General features: G+C 35.9%; 1 protein-coding gene and 1 pseudogene across 5 annotated transcripts in view; one reads left to right on the top strand and one right to left on the bottom strand.

The window, feature by feature from the left end:
- LOC119619700 (phosphatidylethanolamine-binding protein 1 pseudogene) overlaps positions 1 to 14,099 on the bottom strand; it is a 35,162-nt pseudogene extending 21,063 nt beyond the window's left edge.
- LOC103230364 (protein tyrosine phosphatase receptor type C) overlaps positions 1 to 17,904 on the top strand; it is a 121,574-nt gene that overhangs the window by 39,498 nt on the left and 64,172 nt on the right. For all 5 annotated transcript variants that reach the window (XM_007989041.3, XM_007989040.3, XM_007989039.3 and 2 more), the window contains exon 3: positions 14,584 to 14,610. In XM_007989041.3, coding sequence (XP_007987232.2) covers positions 14,584 to 14,610 — 27 coding nt within the window. The remainder of the gene's footprint in view (positions 1 to 14,583; positions 14,611 to 17,904) is intronic.

The following is a 17,904-nucleotide window of genomic DNA, read 5'->3' as shown; positions in this document are numbered from 1 at the left end:
GCCCGATCTCGCCTCACTGCAACCTGTGCCACCCGGCTTCAAGCCATTCTCCTACCTCAGTCTCCCGAGTAGCTGGGACTACAGGCTGGCGCCACCACACCCAACTTTTTTTTTTTTTTTTTTTTAATTGTTTTTGTATTTTTAGTAGAGACGGGGTTTCACCACGTTGGCCAGCATGGTCTTGATTTACTGATCTCGTGATCCACCGGCCTCAGCCTCCCAAAGTGCTGGGATTACAGGAGTGAGCCACCACGCCCGGCAGAGCTCGTACTTTTGACCGAAGGATGCCGTTTTGAATTTGCCACCATGGCCTCCAGATCCATTGCTGAGGATGGGCTGGTCACACTTCAGCAGCCTGTCCTGCTTGTAAACCAGCCAGGCATAGCGGTGGAGGCCTGTGCCCTCCGGAGGCCCCGAGCCCATGTAATGGAGAGGACTGTGCCACTGCTGATGTCATTGCCCTTCATGTTGACCACCAGGAAATGACGCCATTTCGTGTACTGGGGCTCTTTCCTGTCGGGAGCATGGGGGTCTGTTAGGACCAAGGTGTAGAGTTTCCTTTAATCAAGATCATCCCATGAAATGCTGATGGGTCTGTTAACCTAGGTGGGCGTCAACACTTTGCCCAGTTGGTCCACCGCCGCCCTGGCGTAGGTGACATGCAGCGAGTGCTGCGGCTGCCCGTCCACTTCCTGCAGGCTCAAGGGTGAATCGCTTGCTGAGGTCCCCCTGGCATGGCTGCGCAAGAGCGGAGCGCGCAGCTGGGAGTTCTGCTAGGCCAGGCGCAGGCGCAACGGCGACTCGGCAGCCTCTGAAAACTAGCCAGGGAAGCCGGGGCTCATTTATATTATTTTTAAAATATTACTAAAGGCTTCACAAACTGTCTTGTTTAATAGCCACAACATTGGGAGGCCAAGGCGGGCGGATTACTTGAGGTCAGGAGTTCGAGACCAGCCTGGACAACATGGTGAGGCCCCGTCTCTACTAAAAATACAAATATTAGCCAGGTGTGGTGGTGCATGCTTGTAATCCCATCATCTACTCAGGAGGCTGAGACAGGAGAACCGCTTGAACCCGGGAGGCGGAGGTTGCAGTGAACTGAGATAGTGCCACGGCACTCCAGCCTGGGCCACAGAGCAAACTCTCTCATAAAAGAAAAAAAGAAAAAAAAAAAAGATACAACAGTCTGCTTTTAACTGAAGAGGAATGATGTAAAGTTATATAAAGTTCAGAGGAATTGATGTAAAGTGAATAGTAAAGAGTTTGGAATCTACTAAAATATTTTAATAGGAAAGGGACACATCAGTGCATTTTACAAGTAGATCAATGTGGCAGTATCTAGCATGCATGAGGAAGGGATGGAGGAAGTCGTCAGTTTAGAAACTGAGTATAAACATCATTGAAATAGGACATGATAAGTACCTGGACCAGGGTAAAGGCAATGGAAAGTAAGAGGAAGCCACAGACCACAGATACTAGGAATTCAAGGACTATGTACCGAAATTCAGGAGAATGATGTGAAATGGATGCTCTGAATCCTGTATTCCCAGGAGGCAGCATTATGGAGTTAGGAGGAAATGCAGGAGCTTTGGATTCTAGTAGACCTGGGATTGAGTTTTTGTACTGTTACTCTATATTCGAAGCAATATATTTAATCCAGCTGTGTCTTCCTTTTGTCCTTTATAAAACAAGAATATTAATGCTTATCACATAGAAATATTAGGAGGATTATATATGTTAATGTATCAAATAATAGGTATTCGGTAAATGTTCCTTGTTTACTAAAGATCGAGAAACCACTTTCTGATGAATAAAGGGATGAAGAGCTGGCCCAATATGAATTTTCCCAAAGAAGTTAAATGAAAAGGATCTCATTATCCTTTTCAGGATTTATTATTTATGAATGTTAATATATTATTTTAATATTTTCTATCTTATGAAATAATTATTTAGTCAGAACATAAGACAACTGGTAGGAATACACAGCATGGAAAATGGTTACCAACTAGGGCTGCAGGGTATCAGGGAATGTGACAAGGCAGCAAAATGTTTCTACACATGTCTTTTTTTCAGGCATTGTCTTTCATGAGACTATCAAGTGTGTATCTAGGAAGCTGTTCAACTTAGCGCAGTGCATTTGCTTGCAAAGGGTGCAATGCCATGTTTCCCACTGATAGGGTCGTATTTCATATGTGATGATAATGTCTCTGAACAAATAGGAAATATCCTTGCCTAGACTATATTTTATCATTTCATTATCTAGTGGTAAAGGAATGTGAGTTCTGTTTACAAATAAACATTTTGTCTTACTTTTTTCTTTGTGATCTATTTTCTCCAAGTTTCATAATGTAATGAATTAATAAAGTTTAATTGCTGGCCAAATCAACGGTGACTTTTTATGTTTTTAAATATAAGATTGGGTTTAACTTATTTTTGTCATCAAAATAGCATTCGTGAGTGCTTTTCAAAATGAAGTGCTTCTGAAATAAAACGCATAATAAAACTAACCTTACTTTTGAAGTACATTTCTATTGAAGCAAACACAAATCAATCTGGAAATTCAGCATTTTGTAGCAGTTAAATGTATAGTCAGGCAGCTTCAACGTCAACTAGAGAAGTTGTGGTTTTAACCCCGAGATAGGGCTGATTATGCTGGTGCTATGGCAACCTATTGCACCATTTGGTAGCGCCTGTGTGCTTAACCGCATGAGCTGCGCCTCTTCCTTTCCTATAAAGACTCAGAATAAGAAAAACAGAAGTACACCGAAGAGAAGAAACCACAAGAGCAGTAAAGACACTGCTGTTAGCTTTTAGCTGTGCAAACAGCAGTCTTATGAGAACAACACATTGAAAACCTCTTCTATTTGAAAGTGTAGCTTTTCCCATTATGCCTGGGTTCCTTTAATGATTGTGAAAGTAAACCAAGTGTTTCTGTTCAGAGTTTTCATTAAAGGGAAATAAGAAAAAATAAGCAGTGCATTTATCAGCCTTTGCTTTTATTATTCTCGGCTTTTAGGAGTGGAAGGCTTTTGTGCAGCCCCAGCGGACATTTGATTCTGTTTGTGAGATGGGAGATTAGTTTCTATTAGGTGCACTCCCTATAATCTAACATTTATTTTCTGTGAATTTTTTATTATATTGTAGTTAGTTCACAAAAAAGTACAATTTTAATTTCTCTCCTGGCTCATTTAGAAAGGGTTGTGGTTGGTGCTGTAAACACGTTTCTACAGAACTAGATTAAATTCACAGACACTCACTGTCTTAGCCCTGTTTATTTTCTATGGGGAGCTTCATTCACCTATTCTTTCCCTCACCCCACTTCTTTTACAAGGTGTAGGTTGATTGGCAAAAGCTTTTGTTTGTTTTGCTTTGTTTCAAAGCACAGACATAATAAAATCATGACTTTTTTAGCATGTTCTGTTCTTCTTTCCTTACAGATTTGGGTAAAAATACTGAAGAACAGACAAGTTCATGCTACCATTTTTGTCAGCCGTAGGCCCATTCACTTTTCCTCTCCTGTTTTTCTGAAATATAAGAATCTAACCCTTTTGTAGTCATTGTCCAGCAATTTGCACTTTTTAACAATAAATTTTAATGTGTGGTACTCTGAATCCCATTTTGATGATTATACATAATATTTACTCATTTTTGAGTCCCTAATAGTTCTTTAGCACAAATACTGGATTTAGCATTAAATATTTTTTCCTTATAGTGCAATGTAGTTGAACAAGCATGGGGGTTTTTAGAGTCAGACAGATCTGCATTTAAATCTAGACTCATTTTGCTACAAGTTCTTTAGCCTTGCATACACATATTTATGATTTTGAACTTTCGTCTGTGAAAAGAAGAGAATACCATCTACTTTGTAGGATTTCTACAATGATTAGATAAAATAATATGTAACAGTATTTAAGACAGTGTCATCCACATAGTAGCTGCTTATTAAATAGTAAACACTGTTGATAGCACTAAATACACTAATAAAATATTTGACCACCTATGCAAACATCTTTTGATGATTCTCTGCACTTTAACGATGCTCACAACCGATCCTAGAGGAAGCAAAGAGCTACAAAAATGTATACTTACTAAGACATTAATATAATTAAATGGTTTTTGCTATCTGAAGTATATTGTATAAATCAGGTATATATCCCTGGATTTAGGTAAATGAAAACATACATTTTCATAAGAAGCAAAAATACAATTAATATGGGAATAAACCGAATCTGGAAAATGTTTAAAAAGAAAATATGGATAAGGAAGCATCTTTCTCAGTTGTTCTTAACCCTTGTTTCCATCACAATCACCATCAGAGCTTTAAGAAAATATCAGTGCACAGATCACGCCACCCCACAAATCTACTAAATCAGATTTTCCAGAGTTGGAGCCCAGAGATATACACCTTTTAATCATATTTAAATATGCCCAGTCAGGATCAATACAAATAAAGGATTGATATTTTACCTTACTCAGGATAATAATACTGGTCACACACACACAAATATACATAACTTTTAACAAGCCAGAATTTTGTAAACTATGTTCTCAGAAACATTGCAGTTACATCGTACAAGTGTCCTATAGTATGTCCATGGGAAAAAATGAGTTTGTGGCAAATACTTTTAGGAGATCTTGAGCTAAATGAAGTGACATAAGTTTCTCTATGCTTTTAATATATTAACACACTTTATAAATATCTCCAAAGGGTATGTAGCATGAATTACTTCTGAAACAGATTTGACTATGGGACATTTAAAGGCACACATATCTAAATCAAAGACTTCAATTTGACCATCATTACACAGGAAGTGATAATCATTTTCCCCCTGACTTGTAGATAAATATTTTAAGACAGAAATAAAGCAATGTAACTGATTGTTCTTAGATGGTTATCTAGCAGCCTTTATTAATTTTTTGTCATTAATTGTTTCGTTAATCAACATGCCTGCAATATATAACATGATGTTTTAGGTCAGGTATAAAATACCTACAAATACATTCCTAGTTTTAGAGGTGTGTGTTTGCAAACTCATATGTATTCACAAGCAAAAAATATTATTTTAAATATTGGACACCATAATTCACTGGGAGACAACCAGATATGATTGCTATCTTTAAATTTTTTTAATTATTTGATTTTATTCCTCTCATGGCCCCCAAAATTTGCCATCTTTATCCTCAATTCTGCTTTACATAATGATATTTTTATTTATTATTTGCATTATTATTTAAAATGTGTGTCTATAATTTGAAAGTTTAAATAGTACTGTAAGGCCTAGAGTAAATAAGAACAGTCTTTTGCTCCCACCCCTCTCTTGATATTTTGTGATTTTTAAATGTTATCTTTTATTTTAGTGCTGTTTCTTTAAAAAAAAAAAAAAAGATTTTTGCCAGCATCTGTTGACTTCTTCTCTTGATCTTGAAATGTTGCTTTTTATAACCTCTTGCTCTTTGTTCAGGGATGCAATGTTTTATCATTTCTGAAAATATGAATTGTAGTTGGTTATCCTTTCTTTTGCTCCTTGCATTGCCTCATTCTCCCAAGTCCTTCTTTTGTTTATTTGAGCTCCATCTTTATTTCTTATTAGAGGCTTTGGTCTAGTGTTTCTTGGATGTCCGTTTGTATTTAAGGCCTCAATAAAGGGATGTTGAAATTCTCTGGACATTGGTGGAGTTCATAAATTCACGTGCCTTAACTGGATTGAATGAAATCAGAAAGGCACTAAACTCACTGAGTCTTAGTTTCCTATCGAATGAAATGTGTGTCAATAATGACTAAAATCCTTTGCTTCTGTCTGAGTAGAAATCTTTGGAATTATTTTCTGATGATAAGCAGAAAGTGCTTTACTCACGAGATTCCAAACATAATATTAATATATGCAATATTTTAACATAAAGTCCACATAAAGAATAAGAAAATCATTAAATAGACACTACATCAAATCTAACACTTTCCTCGTGTGTGCCTGTGAGCAATTTACTTACATTTACTTAACTCTTTTAGGTCCCAGTTTCATTCCCTATAAAAAAGGATAAATAATGCTAACTCATTGACTTGCTGGGATGTTTAAAGGAAAAAAAAAATATATATATATATATATATATAAAAAAAGAGGTGTGCATAATGTCTGCTACATAACATTTCAGTAAACTGTTGCTATCATTATTGTATTTACTGATTAAGCTAATGGAGGGTAGAAAAGACTGTTTCCTGTGGTTTTCTGAAATCCTAACACCTGGTTTGTCACTGCCCAGAGTGCTTACTCCATAAATACTTGATAATTTAATATGATTTGTTAGAGTTATTGTCTGTGGATCACATAGCAGATTTCCAGCATAAAGAAAAGTGTAATTCTCTTATTTTTATTGTATACTTTATTATATCATGCATTGCTAAGAAAGGAAAGCCATACATATCTGTTTCAGCCGACCCTTATTTTTTGTCTTGATTTGCTTTTTTCCACTTTTGTACAGCCTTTATGTTTATGGAGGTCAAGTATGCATTCCCAACCTTCAAAACATGCTATCATTCATTTTAGGGCAGATGCTGAGAATAAGTATTTATTTCATCTATTCTATTTTACCCTTCTGCCCTTGTACTTTTCCCAGATTTGCAGAACTAGACAGGTTTAAATTCCCTTGGAAGTAGCATCCCATTTTTTTTTTTAGAGGGGAGGGAGAATGGGTGGTATTTAAAGCCCAAGTATGTCTTTTGAAATGCCGTTTTCACTCAAATTGATTCCTAGTTTTTGCTGAAATCTCTGATCGGGGACTTAGGGGTGTGACTTCAAGGTAACTTTGATTTGTCATCATTTAAACATTTTGAGTTGTAAAAGAAACATATTGGGAAAGGTAAATTCAGTAACAATACATGTGTTAGAATAACACAGCTTTGAAGATCAAATGTTCTGTTATCTACATTTTCATCTGTTTAATGTATCTAGTCAATTCCATTGGTGATTCACAACAGGATTATAATGGGAAAAAGAGCTCTTAGATAATTTACAGATTTTTAGTGCTATGGTGCCACCTACTGAAATATTACTAAATACTCCTTTGACTAAAGAAAACGCAAGGCTTTTAAGTTTAAAAAAATGTAAAAAATTTCATCCCTAGAAAATAAAAGTTAAACTATAGAATGTAGTAACTGTAATATGTAGAACACTAGATATTTTACTGTGTTTTATTTCATATTGATTTGATGTGTTCATAGAATTTGAGAGAAAGCTCAATACAGTTCATACTTTGCTAAATAGTGGTGCCTTTTCTTTATTGTCACACACCTACACATGTGCCCTCTTAATTTCCATTACTATTTCACATATTTTTCTTAACCTATTTTCCACACCTTCCCAGTATTGTTCATAAAGAGTGTTTACATATATTGTAGTGTAATTTGTATTAAATAATCTCCAAATATTAAATAAATATTTATTATGCACTAGTTATTAAGTACTTTATGCAAAAATGTTATTTGCTCTTCCCAAATCTGTTTGACTCCACTAAGAATATATTGTCACTTTTAAGTAATACAGGAACTAGAGTACAGTACAAGGCTGTCTACATACATAAAACAAATTAGGTAGCTACATCAGTTCATTTGTTTTGCACTGGACAAGCAGAATAATATTTAACCATACACTCCAGTCTAAATGGATAGGTCATGAAATAGTTGAATATCTTATACGACCAATCTTTTTTGTTGTTGTTTTTTGTTTTTGAGTCAGGGTCTCACTCTGTCACCCAGGCTGGAGTGCAGTGGCACCATCACGTCTCACTACAGCCTCAACCCCCACTCCTGGGCTTAGCCTCCCAAGTAGCTGGGACTATAGGCGCACATCAGCACACCTGGCTGATTTTTGTGTTTTTAGTAGAGATGAGGTTTTACATGTTGCCCAGCCTGGATCACTTGGCTCAAGTGATCCACCTGCCTCTCCCTCCCAAAGTGCTGGGATTCCAGGTATGCACCACTGCACCTGGCCACAACCGATCTCATCAGGTCTTTTTTTCTATCAGTGAAGATTCAGCACAGTAGCTTCTATCTATGATTTTAGTAATGTTTGATAATGTTTGCACATATGAAGTGCAACAGACAATTGAAGTCATTGCTCATGTAGTTTAGGAAGAATTAAAATATGATAGAGACATTAATAAATTATTGCAGATATTAGGTTGTATAGTTTTCTCTAAGTAGTTAAGTACCTTCACCTACCCCCTACCTTATTTAATATATAAAGGCATTCTCCACCAAAGTATTTGTTAGTGTACTGCTAACATTGATATAAAAATCATTAGATGGGTTGATTCCAAGTCTTTGCTATTGTGAATAGTGACAGACTGGATTAAGAAAATGTGGCACATATACACCATGGAATACTATGCAGCCATAAAAAAGGATGAGTTCGTGTCCTTTGTAGGGACATTGGTGCAGCTGAAAACCACCATTCTCAGCAAACTTTCGCAAGAACAGAAAACCAAACACCGCATGTTCTCACTCATAGGTGGGAATTGAACAATGAGAACACTTGGACATGGGAAGGGGAACATCACACACTGGGGCCTATTATGGGGAGCAGGAAGAGGGGAAGGATGGCACTGGGAGTTATAACTGATGTAAATGTTGAGTTTATGGGTGCAGCACACCAACATGGCACATGTATACATATGTAACAAACCTGCACGTTGTGCACATGTACCCTAGAACTTAAAGTATAATAATAAAAGAAAAATACAGGAGCAAACACACACACACATACACACACACACACACAAAATAATTAGATCAGTTTTTGGAGGGCATGTCCTTTAGATGCTATGTAGGTGTTTTAATTAAGCTATTTTATATAGGTCACGTTTAGTGTGTTCCTACTTTAAGACTGCTAAAATTTTTAATATTAAAAAGATTAAAAACATAGACTTATGTAATCTAGTGCACACGGCTTGTTAAAATTGATATGTTGCTTCAAGTTGGATCACTCTAGTGTCTACATTATATTCTTAAGAGCATTGGCTTACATTTTGAAGTAGTTTTTAACTTTAAATTTTTATTTTAAATTGATTCTATGTGTTTTTTTCCAAGGATAAAAACACTTTTCTGTCATGGATCATGTTGACTAAAAGTGTTACCAAAACTAAAAATCTGTTTATAGGGATTTTATGACCATGAGGACAAGTGAGTTTAGTCTTAACACTAAGTCTAAACAGTGATGCTGAAGTCTTGGAATTTTGTTTTAAAAAGATAAAATGGTGTGGGGCGTGTGTGCGTGTGTGTGTGTGTGTGTTCACATGCATATTTGAAGCAGTATATAAAAATGAAATAATACAGTGTAGCCTAAAAATCACTCAGTGGAGGAATTTAGAATCATATCCAGTGATAAATCGGTGTACAAATAAACACCTATTCAATTCAAGAGGCCTTTATGCGAAGTAAGCACGAACATAGAAGAAAGGAAAATGTTAGATCTTTATATATTATGCTGCTTTCCAAGGATATTAAATTTTGCTGCATTAAAGATGAAAAGATTTGAGGAAATTTTGAATATGAAGCGATGATGAGTTCAGAAAAAAAAATATATATATATATGTCAGTTATTCTGTCCTCTAGCTCCAGAAACTTCTTAACATCTAAACAAAAAGTCTGTAAATTTTAATAATTGTGTTTGATATTAGTGTGATTTGGTTGGCTTTTCTGTCAAAACAATATTCTGTAATAAATTAAGTCAACACACCTCTAATATTTGTTTTCTCTAAATTTGAGTTTTCTCTAATATTTGTTTGTACCATTATAGAGCATTCACTCAGCATATTATGATTTAATCTGCATATCTATTTTTAGGGTCAAGGTTATTTTAGCATTTGTAGCACTACTAGTAATTTACTTGCAGTCAAATTATGATTAAGATGCATTTTTACTTAGCTTATGAGTTTTTAATAAACACCTTCTCTAAAAGATTTTCATGCTTAAAATTTCATACGAAGAGGAAAGGCTGTCAAGACAAGTTGATGGGAAAAGAGGGATGCCTGATGAGTGAGAGTATGGCCTGTAAAGTCAGACAGGCTCAGGTTCAAATCTGGCTCGCATATACTAAACTGGCCTTGTGAACTTGGCCGAGACACTTGACTTTTCTAAGCTTCTTAGGGTTTTTGTGATGCTTAAGAAAAAAACATAAGCAAAAGACTTAGTATAGTGCCTGGCACCCAGTAAACACTCAATACATATTAACAATTAATAATAATAAAATATCATTTTTAAATTATTATTTAAAAAAGTAAATCATTAGAGACAGTCTTCTCCATTTTGGTAATTTACCTCTTGTCCTTCTTTTCAGAAGTTAGATTAAAATACTATACATCATGTATTTCTTTTAAAAAACTCATTGCTTTTGGGTCACTTGGAAGTTTATTAATCTCTCTGAGACATGGAACATGTATGTAGTCTGATGCATAGTGTACTGGTTGGAAACAGTTCTAGTATATTTACTCAGGTATTCACAGTTCTTTTGTTCAAAAAGAAATAGCTTCACATAGTGTCCCAGCATTTTTCTTCTCATTTCTGTAGTAAACGGATGATGAATTATAATTTTCTTCTACGAAATGCTCTCTATAGTTGGTGACAACAAGGTAGTAAATCAGAACAACAGAATATAGTGGTCTGTGGAATTAGTGGTGCAGGTAACATTAAGATTCCTCTTTTCTCTGTCATCAAATTTACTTTCTGATTTCTCCTCTGTATTAACTGATCCAATGGCTTCCATCATTCTGAGGAAAAAGTTCAATCTCCTTTTCAAGGTCTACAATGCTTGCTCCTTGACTCTTCTTCTAAAGTTGTTATCATCAGATCTGTTTGGTTTCTCCTTTGCACTTACTCATGCTTAAAAGAATCCAACAATTACTTATGAATCACTTCTTATACACAAAACTCTTGGCTACAGCTGCTTCTCTTTCTCTCCTCCTCTTCCTCTTATTATGTGATTCATGTTGATGTTGATGGGAGCAGTTTTGATTATTAGTCTTAATCAGGTGTATCCATGAGTGAAATGTCTTTGCAGATAACTAGATATATGTCTCTTATGGATTATAAGCTTTTCCAGGGCAAGGATCATGCTTTGATCATGTTTGAACCTAGTCTCTAACAGCATGCCAGCACAAAAATATATGTTTCTTGAACCTAAGTGAACTAAATTAACTTGTTTCAAGTTCCAAGGAATTAGGTGCTTGCATGAGAAGGGGCATATCAACATAATTTTAGATACTTAAGACCTCATGTATTTCTCAGATAAAGAAGATATATGTGTTATATAAAGTATGTTCACACACTCAAACCAACTTGGATATTTTAAATTTGGCAATATGTTGTGTTCTTCACAAACAACAAAGGACACTTCCTTTCATTTCAAACATGAGAGGTATTAATTATTACTATACTAATATTTTTTTCTTATTACCAGTTTTGCAAACCAACACAATTCTAAGACCTTAATTTAGAGGGAAATAAGAACAAATAAGAAGAGTGGGAACACTGTTAATGGGAAAATAAACATAATAATAGTTTACATGAAACAGAAAGATAAAAGTTAACTAGATAAGAAAAGGGACAAAAATACAAACAATATCAATTAAAAACAATATTTAAGTATGAATTATTAAGAAAAATAGAGAAATACAATGAGAAAATAAAGTAAATATGTTAATAATTATGTATCACCCATCAATGATATAAAAATACATTTTACTTCAAGGAATAAGTCAGGGAATGTCATTGAAAAATACTGAGTGATGCTCCTCTGACGGCAACTCTGAAGGAAGAAAATGTTTTCACATCAGTTTGTTCTCAGAAGATAAAATATAAAGGCAGGAAGTCACCTTAAGTATCAGCTAATTCACTCTTCCATCTGATCTCTGATTCCCTTTAACAATCTGAGTTTGTTGTCATTTGAAAAGAACTTTAGATTTTTTTAAGTAGGCATTTACTAAGATGAGGGATGAAAACATTGCACTTCACTGTAGACTGAATCTAGTTCACATGATGCCAAGAAAGCTGCTCTTTTCAACATTTCCACAAACCCAGATGATAAATCCAGTTGACCCATGTTAATCTCCCATGTTTATCCCGCATGTTAATCCCCATATTATTTCACTTCAACCACTTCCTTCTTGAAATACCCTCTACTCTTTATTCCTGTTTGCTACAGTTTTTCTCCTACTTGGAAAATTTGATTACCTATGCTGGCTCTCTCCTTAATATTCACTGAACTTCAGGATTCTATCTTAGACACTGTTGCAGGAAGTCAGGGACCCTGGACGGATGGACTGGCTGAAGCCATGGCAGAAGAACATAAATTGTGATGATTTCATGGGCATTTATTAGTTCCCCAAACTAATACTTTTATAATTTCTTACGCCTGTCTTTACTGCAATCTCTGACAAATTGTGTAGATTTCATGGACACTTACCACTTCCCCAATCAATACCCTTGTGATTTCCTATGCCTGTCTACTTTAATCTCTTAATCCCATCATCTTTGTAAGCTGAGGAGGATGTATGTTGCCTCAGGACCCTGTGATCATTGCGTTAACTGCACAAATTGTTTATAGAGCGTGTGTGTTTGAACAATATGAAATCTGGGCACCTTGAAAAAAGAACAGGATAACAGCAATGTTTGGGGAACAAGAGAGATAACCTTAAATTCTGACTGCCAGTAAGCCAGGCAGAACAGAGCCATATTTCTCTTCTTTCAAAAGCAAATAGGAGAAATATTGCTGAATTCTTTTTCTCATCAAGGAGCATCCCTGAGAAAGAGAATGCGCCCCTGAGGGTAGGCCTCTAAAATGGCCGCTTTGGGGGTGGCTGTCTTTTACTGTGGTAGACAAAGGGATGAAATAAGCCCCAGTCTCCGTAGGGCTCCCAGGCTTATTAGGACGAGGAAATTCCCACCTAATAAATTTTGATCAGACAGGTTGTCTGCTCTCAAACCCTGTCTCCTGATAAGATGTTATCAATGACAATGGGTCCCCGAAATTTCATTAGCAATTTTAATTTTGCCCCTTCCTGTGATCCTGTGATCTCGATCTCGCCCTGCCTCCATTTGCTTTGTGATATTTTATTACCTTGTGAAGCATGTGATCTCTGTGACCCACACCCTATTCGTACACTCCCTCCCCTTTTGAAAATCGCTAATAAAAACTTGCTGGTTTTATGGCTAGGGGGGGCATCATGGAACCTGCTGACATATGATGTCTCCCCCGGACACCCAGTTTTAAAATTTCTCTCTGGTACTCTTTCCCTTTGTTTCTCAGACCAGTCGGCACTTAGGGAAATAGAAAAGAACCCACGTTGAATATTGGGGGTGGGGTTCACCCAATAGGACTCTTCTCTTTTACATAGTTTGGTGATCTCCTTCACCTCCGTAGCTGTAAAATGTATCTGTATGCTGATCTATAGCATCAACCCAGATGTATAGCATGAGCTACGAACCTCTATGTTCAAATGCTATTAAACATTTTCACATGGAATCTCAAGCAAATTCCAATTCACCTCTCTCTACTCCTTGTTTATTATTTCTTAAGTTCAGTGAAACTACAAGTCACTAGCATGTTAAACTATCAGTCGAGATATTTTCCATATTACTCTTTCTCCTTTATTCTCACTTGCAAGGATTTACGAAGTCTTGGTGATGCTTAAGCGTTTCATAGGTCCTTTTCCCCCATCCTTTCTTTTGGGGTACAATTCTTCTTATGTAGAACATCATCTCTGTCTGTTTTGCTTTGGTTTTAGTCTCCTGATTTTCCTGCCCTCACCTTTGCTCTCTAATAATCCATTTTCCATTTCCTGAAAGGTTGATCTAAAATTTAAATGTTTCTCCATTAGGCCTCCCATTAAAGACATCCCTCTAATGGATATCTAAAGCCTGTAAGATAAATCCCAGCTTCTTATTCCTCTGGGACCAAGCTAGCTATATGCAATCCTTTAGGTCATACCTTAAATACATCCAAGAAACCCTCTGTATCAACTCCTCTACCAGCCAACCACCAACCCTGGAAATATAAATAAGATGATCCTGTTATGTGCTCCTTTAGCACATCTGTCTCACCTGTCATCACGCTGTATTGATTGTTTTTGTTCATATCTCACACTAAATTGAGCTCACTGAGGGCAGGGAATTTTTATATGTTGGTCATATTATATCCCTAGCATGTAGCATAATGTCTAGCACAAAATAGGTGCTCAATTAATCGTCATTATCTAAATAAATGATGCATTTGGGAAAAAAATGTTTCAAAAGTTTTTCAAAAGTCTTTTGCAGGTTTGAAATTAATCCTGATAGTGATCCTTTAGTCTGTTATGTTTCTGATTTAGCCTGGGCATTCAAAAAATAAATAACATAATTTTGACATATTTGGGCTTTGTAAACATGATATTAAGAGAGGGAATATAGTTTCATTAGGGTAAAAGCTACTGAAAATTGCCACTTGGTGAATGTTCTATCATAAGCTTGAGGTACATGTAAAAATCTAATATATGTTTACATGAATATGAATGAAATTTGAAATTTTCTAAGAGATTTTTGTTTCTTCTTTGCAGGGCAAGGCTCAACACCTCCCCCCATTGGTAAGAATTAATATTTGCATTTTTACTAATTTTATATTCTTGTTGCAAAGTTTATATATTTAATAACAATTTTCTATTATTATCACTGAAATTATTTTTAAGGATAAATTTTATAATCATGAATGATTCTTGACATTCACTTGTTCTTAAACTTTCTGCTTATATGTTATAAAGTTTAATAACTACCTAAACATGCTATTAAATTTATATATATGTTTTGTGTATAAATAGTAACTTTCCCTGAACTTTGACAGTAAATCACACAACAGGTTTCTACTCTCTTTTAATATTTTAAGACTACAAATAAATGCATTTAAGTTAGATCACAAAATATTATAGTCTGAAGGCAGGTTAAGAGTTGTCTATCTATGTTATAGATATGTAGATAATAGGTTTGTATATGTCTATATTTCTTTAAGAGTATGGTGCATTTTTCAACGGTATACAAAACCTTTGAGACTATTAAGATATTTTTACATAATAATTTTCAAATTCTACTGAACAATTCAATTAATAGTCCTAACAAATCTCTTGATCCTGAGATAAATTAAATTTAAAAAACGGAGATGCTGCAAATAAATTCATACATAGTACATGCAAAATAAGAGAGAAAATTAAATTGCAGATGGTTAAAAAATCACATCACTGAAATGATGTTACTGAAAATGTATTATTTATTTCCTGCATAATCCTATGGTTGACAGTACGTATTAAGAAGGTAAGTAAATTGATGAAAACAATTTTGATTTAATATAGTAATGCACAGTGACAACTAATGTACATTCAACATATCATGAAATTGGGTTATTAAAATGATTATTTTTGTCATTAAATAAAAATTCAGTCCAAATGAAGAAAACAAATAACCATGAAAATACTAACAAAAACACTTCTGAATCTGCATAAGAACTATATTTCCTTATTTTAAAAAAAGGTCTAACATAATTTTACAGTTTTTTAGCATGACAGTGATGTTTTATAAATAAATGAAAGTCATTCCTGCATAGTAGATTGTGATTGGTTTATGCCACCTACTCAAATGCAACCTAGTACCTCCAACTTTTACAGAAGATTGATTCATCTCAACCATACCAGCTGGTTATTTTTGCAGGAAAGGGATGGGTGTAAGGTAGAATGGGGAGTGATTCTTTAAAATGGCAGATGACTCATCACCTTATTGAGGGAGTTTCTGTTACTCTGAATTGACTTTATTACGACAAGCCTCCAAGTGATGAAACCAGAAAGTTAAAACTGTTAACCAAAATGCAAAGGAAAGTGGTCTCTCCCAAATATTGGCCACAACAATGTCATCAATGGAAACCAGGAGAATTTGCAAAGTGGAGGTTCAAGAACAATGTGGAATTGGCAATTGAGTCAGGTTTTCTAGTTTTAAATTCTTATTTGTGAACGGGAATGTGAATTGAACTTAAGATGTGTGTAAAGATATGAAGGAGAGTGGTTCTCTGAAAACCTTTCTTCCTACACCTGGGACTGAATTTGCTTGGCCAGAAGTATCTTCAGGAATGCTACTCATCAAAATAGCATGGTACTATGTATTAGTCAGGATTCTCTAGAGGGACAGAACTAATAGGAGAGATGTGTATATGAGGGGTAGTTTATTAAGGAGTATTGACTCACAATCACAAGGTGAAGTCCCACAATAGGCTGTCTGCAAGCTGAGGAGCAAGGAAGCCAATCGGAGTCCCAAAACCTCAAAAGCAGGGAAGCTGACAGTGCAGCCTTCAGTCAGTGGCAAAAGGCCCGAGAACCCTGGCAAATCACTGGAGTAAGTCCAAGAGTCCAAAAGCTGAAGAACTTGGAGTCCGATGTTCAAGAGCAGGAAGCAGCCAGCAGGAGAAAAAGATGAAGACCAGAAGACTCAGCAAGCCCACTTCTCCTACCTTCTTGTGACTGCTTTTTCTAGCCTCGCTGGCAGTTGATTGGATGATGCCCACTCACATTGGGCGGAGGCTGGGGGGATGGTGGGGAGGATCTGCCTCCCTCAGTCCACTGACTCAAATGTTAATCTCCTTTGGCAATACTCTCACCGGCACACCCAGAAACAATACTTTGCATCCTTCAATCCAATCAAGTTGACACTCAATATTAACCATCACATACTATTATAAGGAGACTGTTGCATGATTTTCTTTTTGGTCTGTTTGTAATTCACATCTAATAAAAGAATGATAGTGGACGATAAAGGGAACTTGTTGCAACATTTCCCTCAAAGCAAAAGGGATCATTGGAAGCCCGCAGACACCAGAATTGGTTTAACCTAAAAATAACAAATTAATAATTGTCAATCTTTTATAATGACAAAATTACAATTGTCATTATAAAAATCATCTATAACGATGACAGTGACTTAATGTGAATAGAAGGAATTCTAAACTCTCTGCTTCCTTCTTCCCTCCCTTCTTTCCTACTTTCTTTCCACTACCTTACTCCCACCCACTTCTCTTTTCCTTTCTTTTCTCCCACCCTCTCTCCCTCCCTTTCTTTCTTTTTTTTTTTTTTTTTGAGACGGAGTCTAGGCTGGAGTGCAGTGGCGCTATCTGGGCTCACTGCAAGCTCCGCCTCCCGGGTTCACGCCATTCTCCTGCCTCAGACTCCTGAGTAGCTGGGACCACAGGGGCCCACCACCACGCCCGGCTGATTTTTTGTATTTTTTTAGTAGAGGCGGGGTTTCACCGTGTTAGCCAGGATGGTCTCGATCTCCTGACCTCGTGATCCACCTGCCTCGGCCTCCCAAAGTACTGGGATTACAGGCGTGAGCCACCGCGCCCGGCTTCCTCCCTTTCTTTTATTCAATGCATAGCAGATGAAAAAATATTAAGTTAGACCTGATTTTATACTGAAGACTAGAGGTAGTTACTATCCTATTACTGTACTTAGTAGGATATGCTGGCATGTAATTATGGGTAAAAGTTTGATGGATTTATTTGTGAGGTATTTGGTTATAAAAATCTAGAGACTAAAGTTTTTCTTTGGAAAATAACACACATAACAAGTCTATGATCATTTTGCATTTCTGTAATCACAGAATAGTTCTGCAATATTTCATGAATATTGACATTGCTGAAGTACAATATAATTAAGATGAATTTTTTCTGTATTTAGTAAAATTTAACTTTAACTTTGATACTAATGAATAAAGTTGTTTTTTAATACTATTTCCATTTTCTTCTCTATTGAGTAATATTGCAATTTTCATTCTTAACTCTTTTCTGTCCTATCATCTCTACTCCTTTTCTAGTTTCTCATTCTCTCCCTTTTTCCATATTTATGCCA

The sequence above is a fragment of the Chlorocebus sabaeus genome, chromosome 25 (assembly GCF_047675955.1).
Source record: "Chlorocebus sabaeus isolate Y175 chromosome 25, mChlSab1.0.hap1, whole genome shotgun sequence".
Taxonomy (NCBI): Eukaryota; Metazoa; Chordata; class Mammalia; order Primates; family Cercopithecidae; genus Chlorocebus; species Chlorocebus sabaeus.
This window is presented reverse-complemented; position numbering and strand designations above follow the sequence as displayed.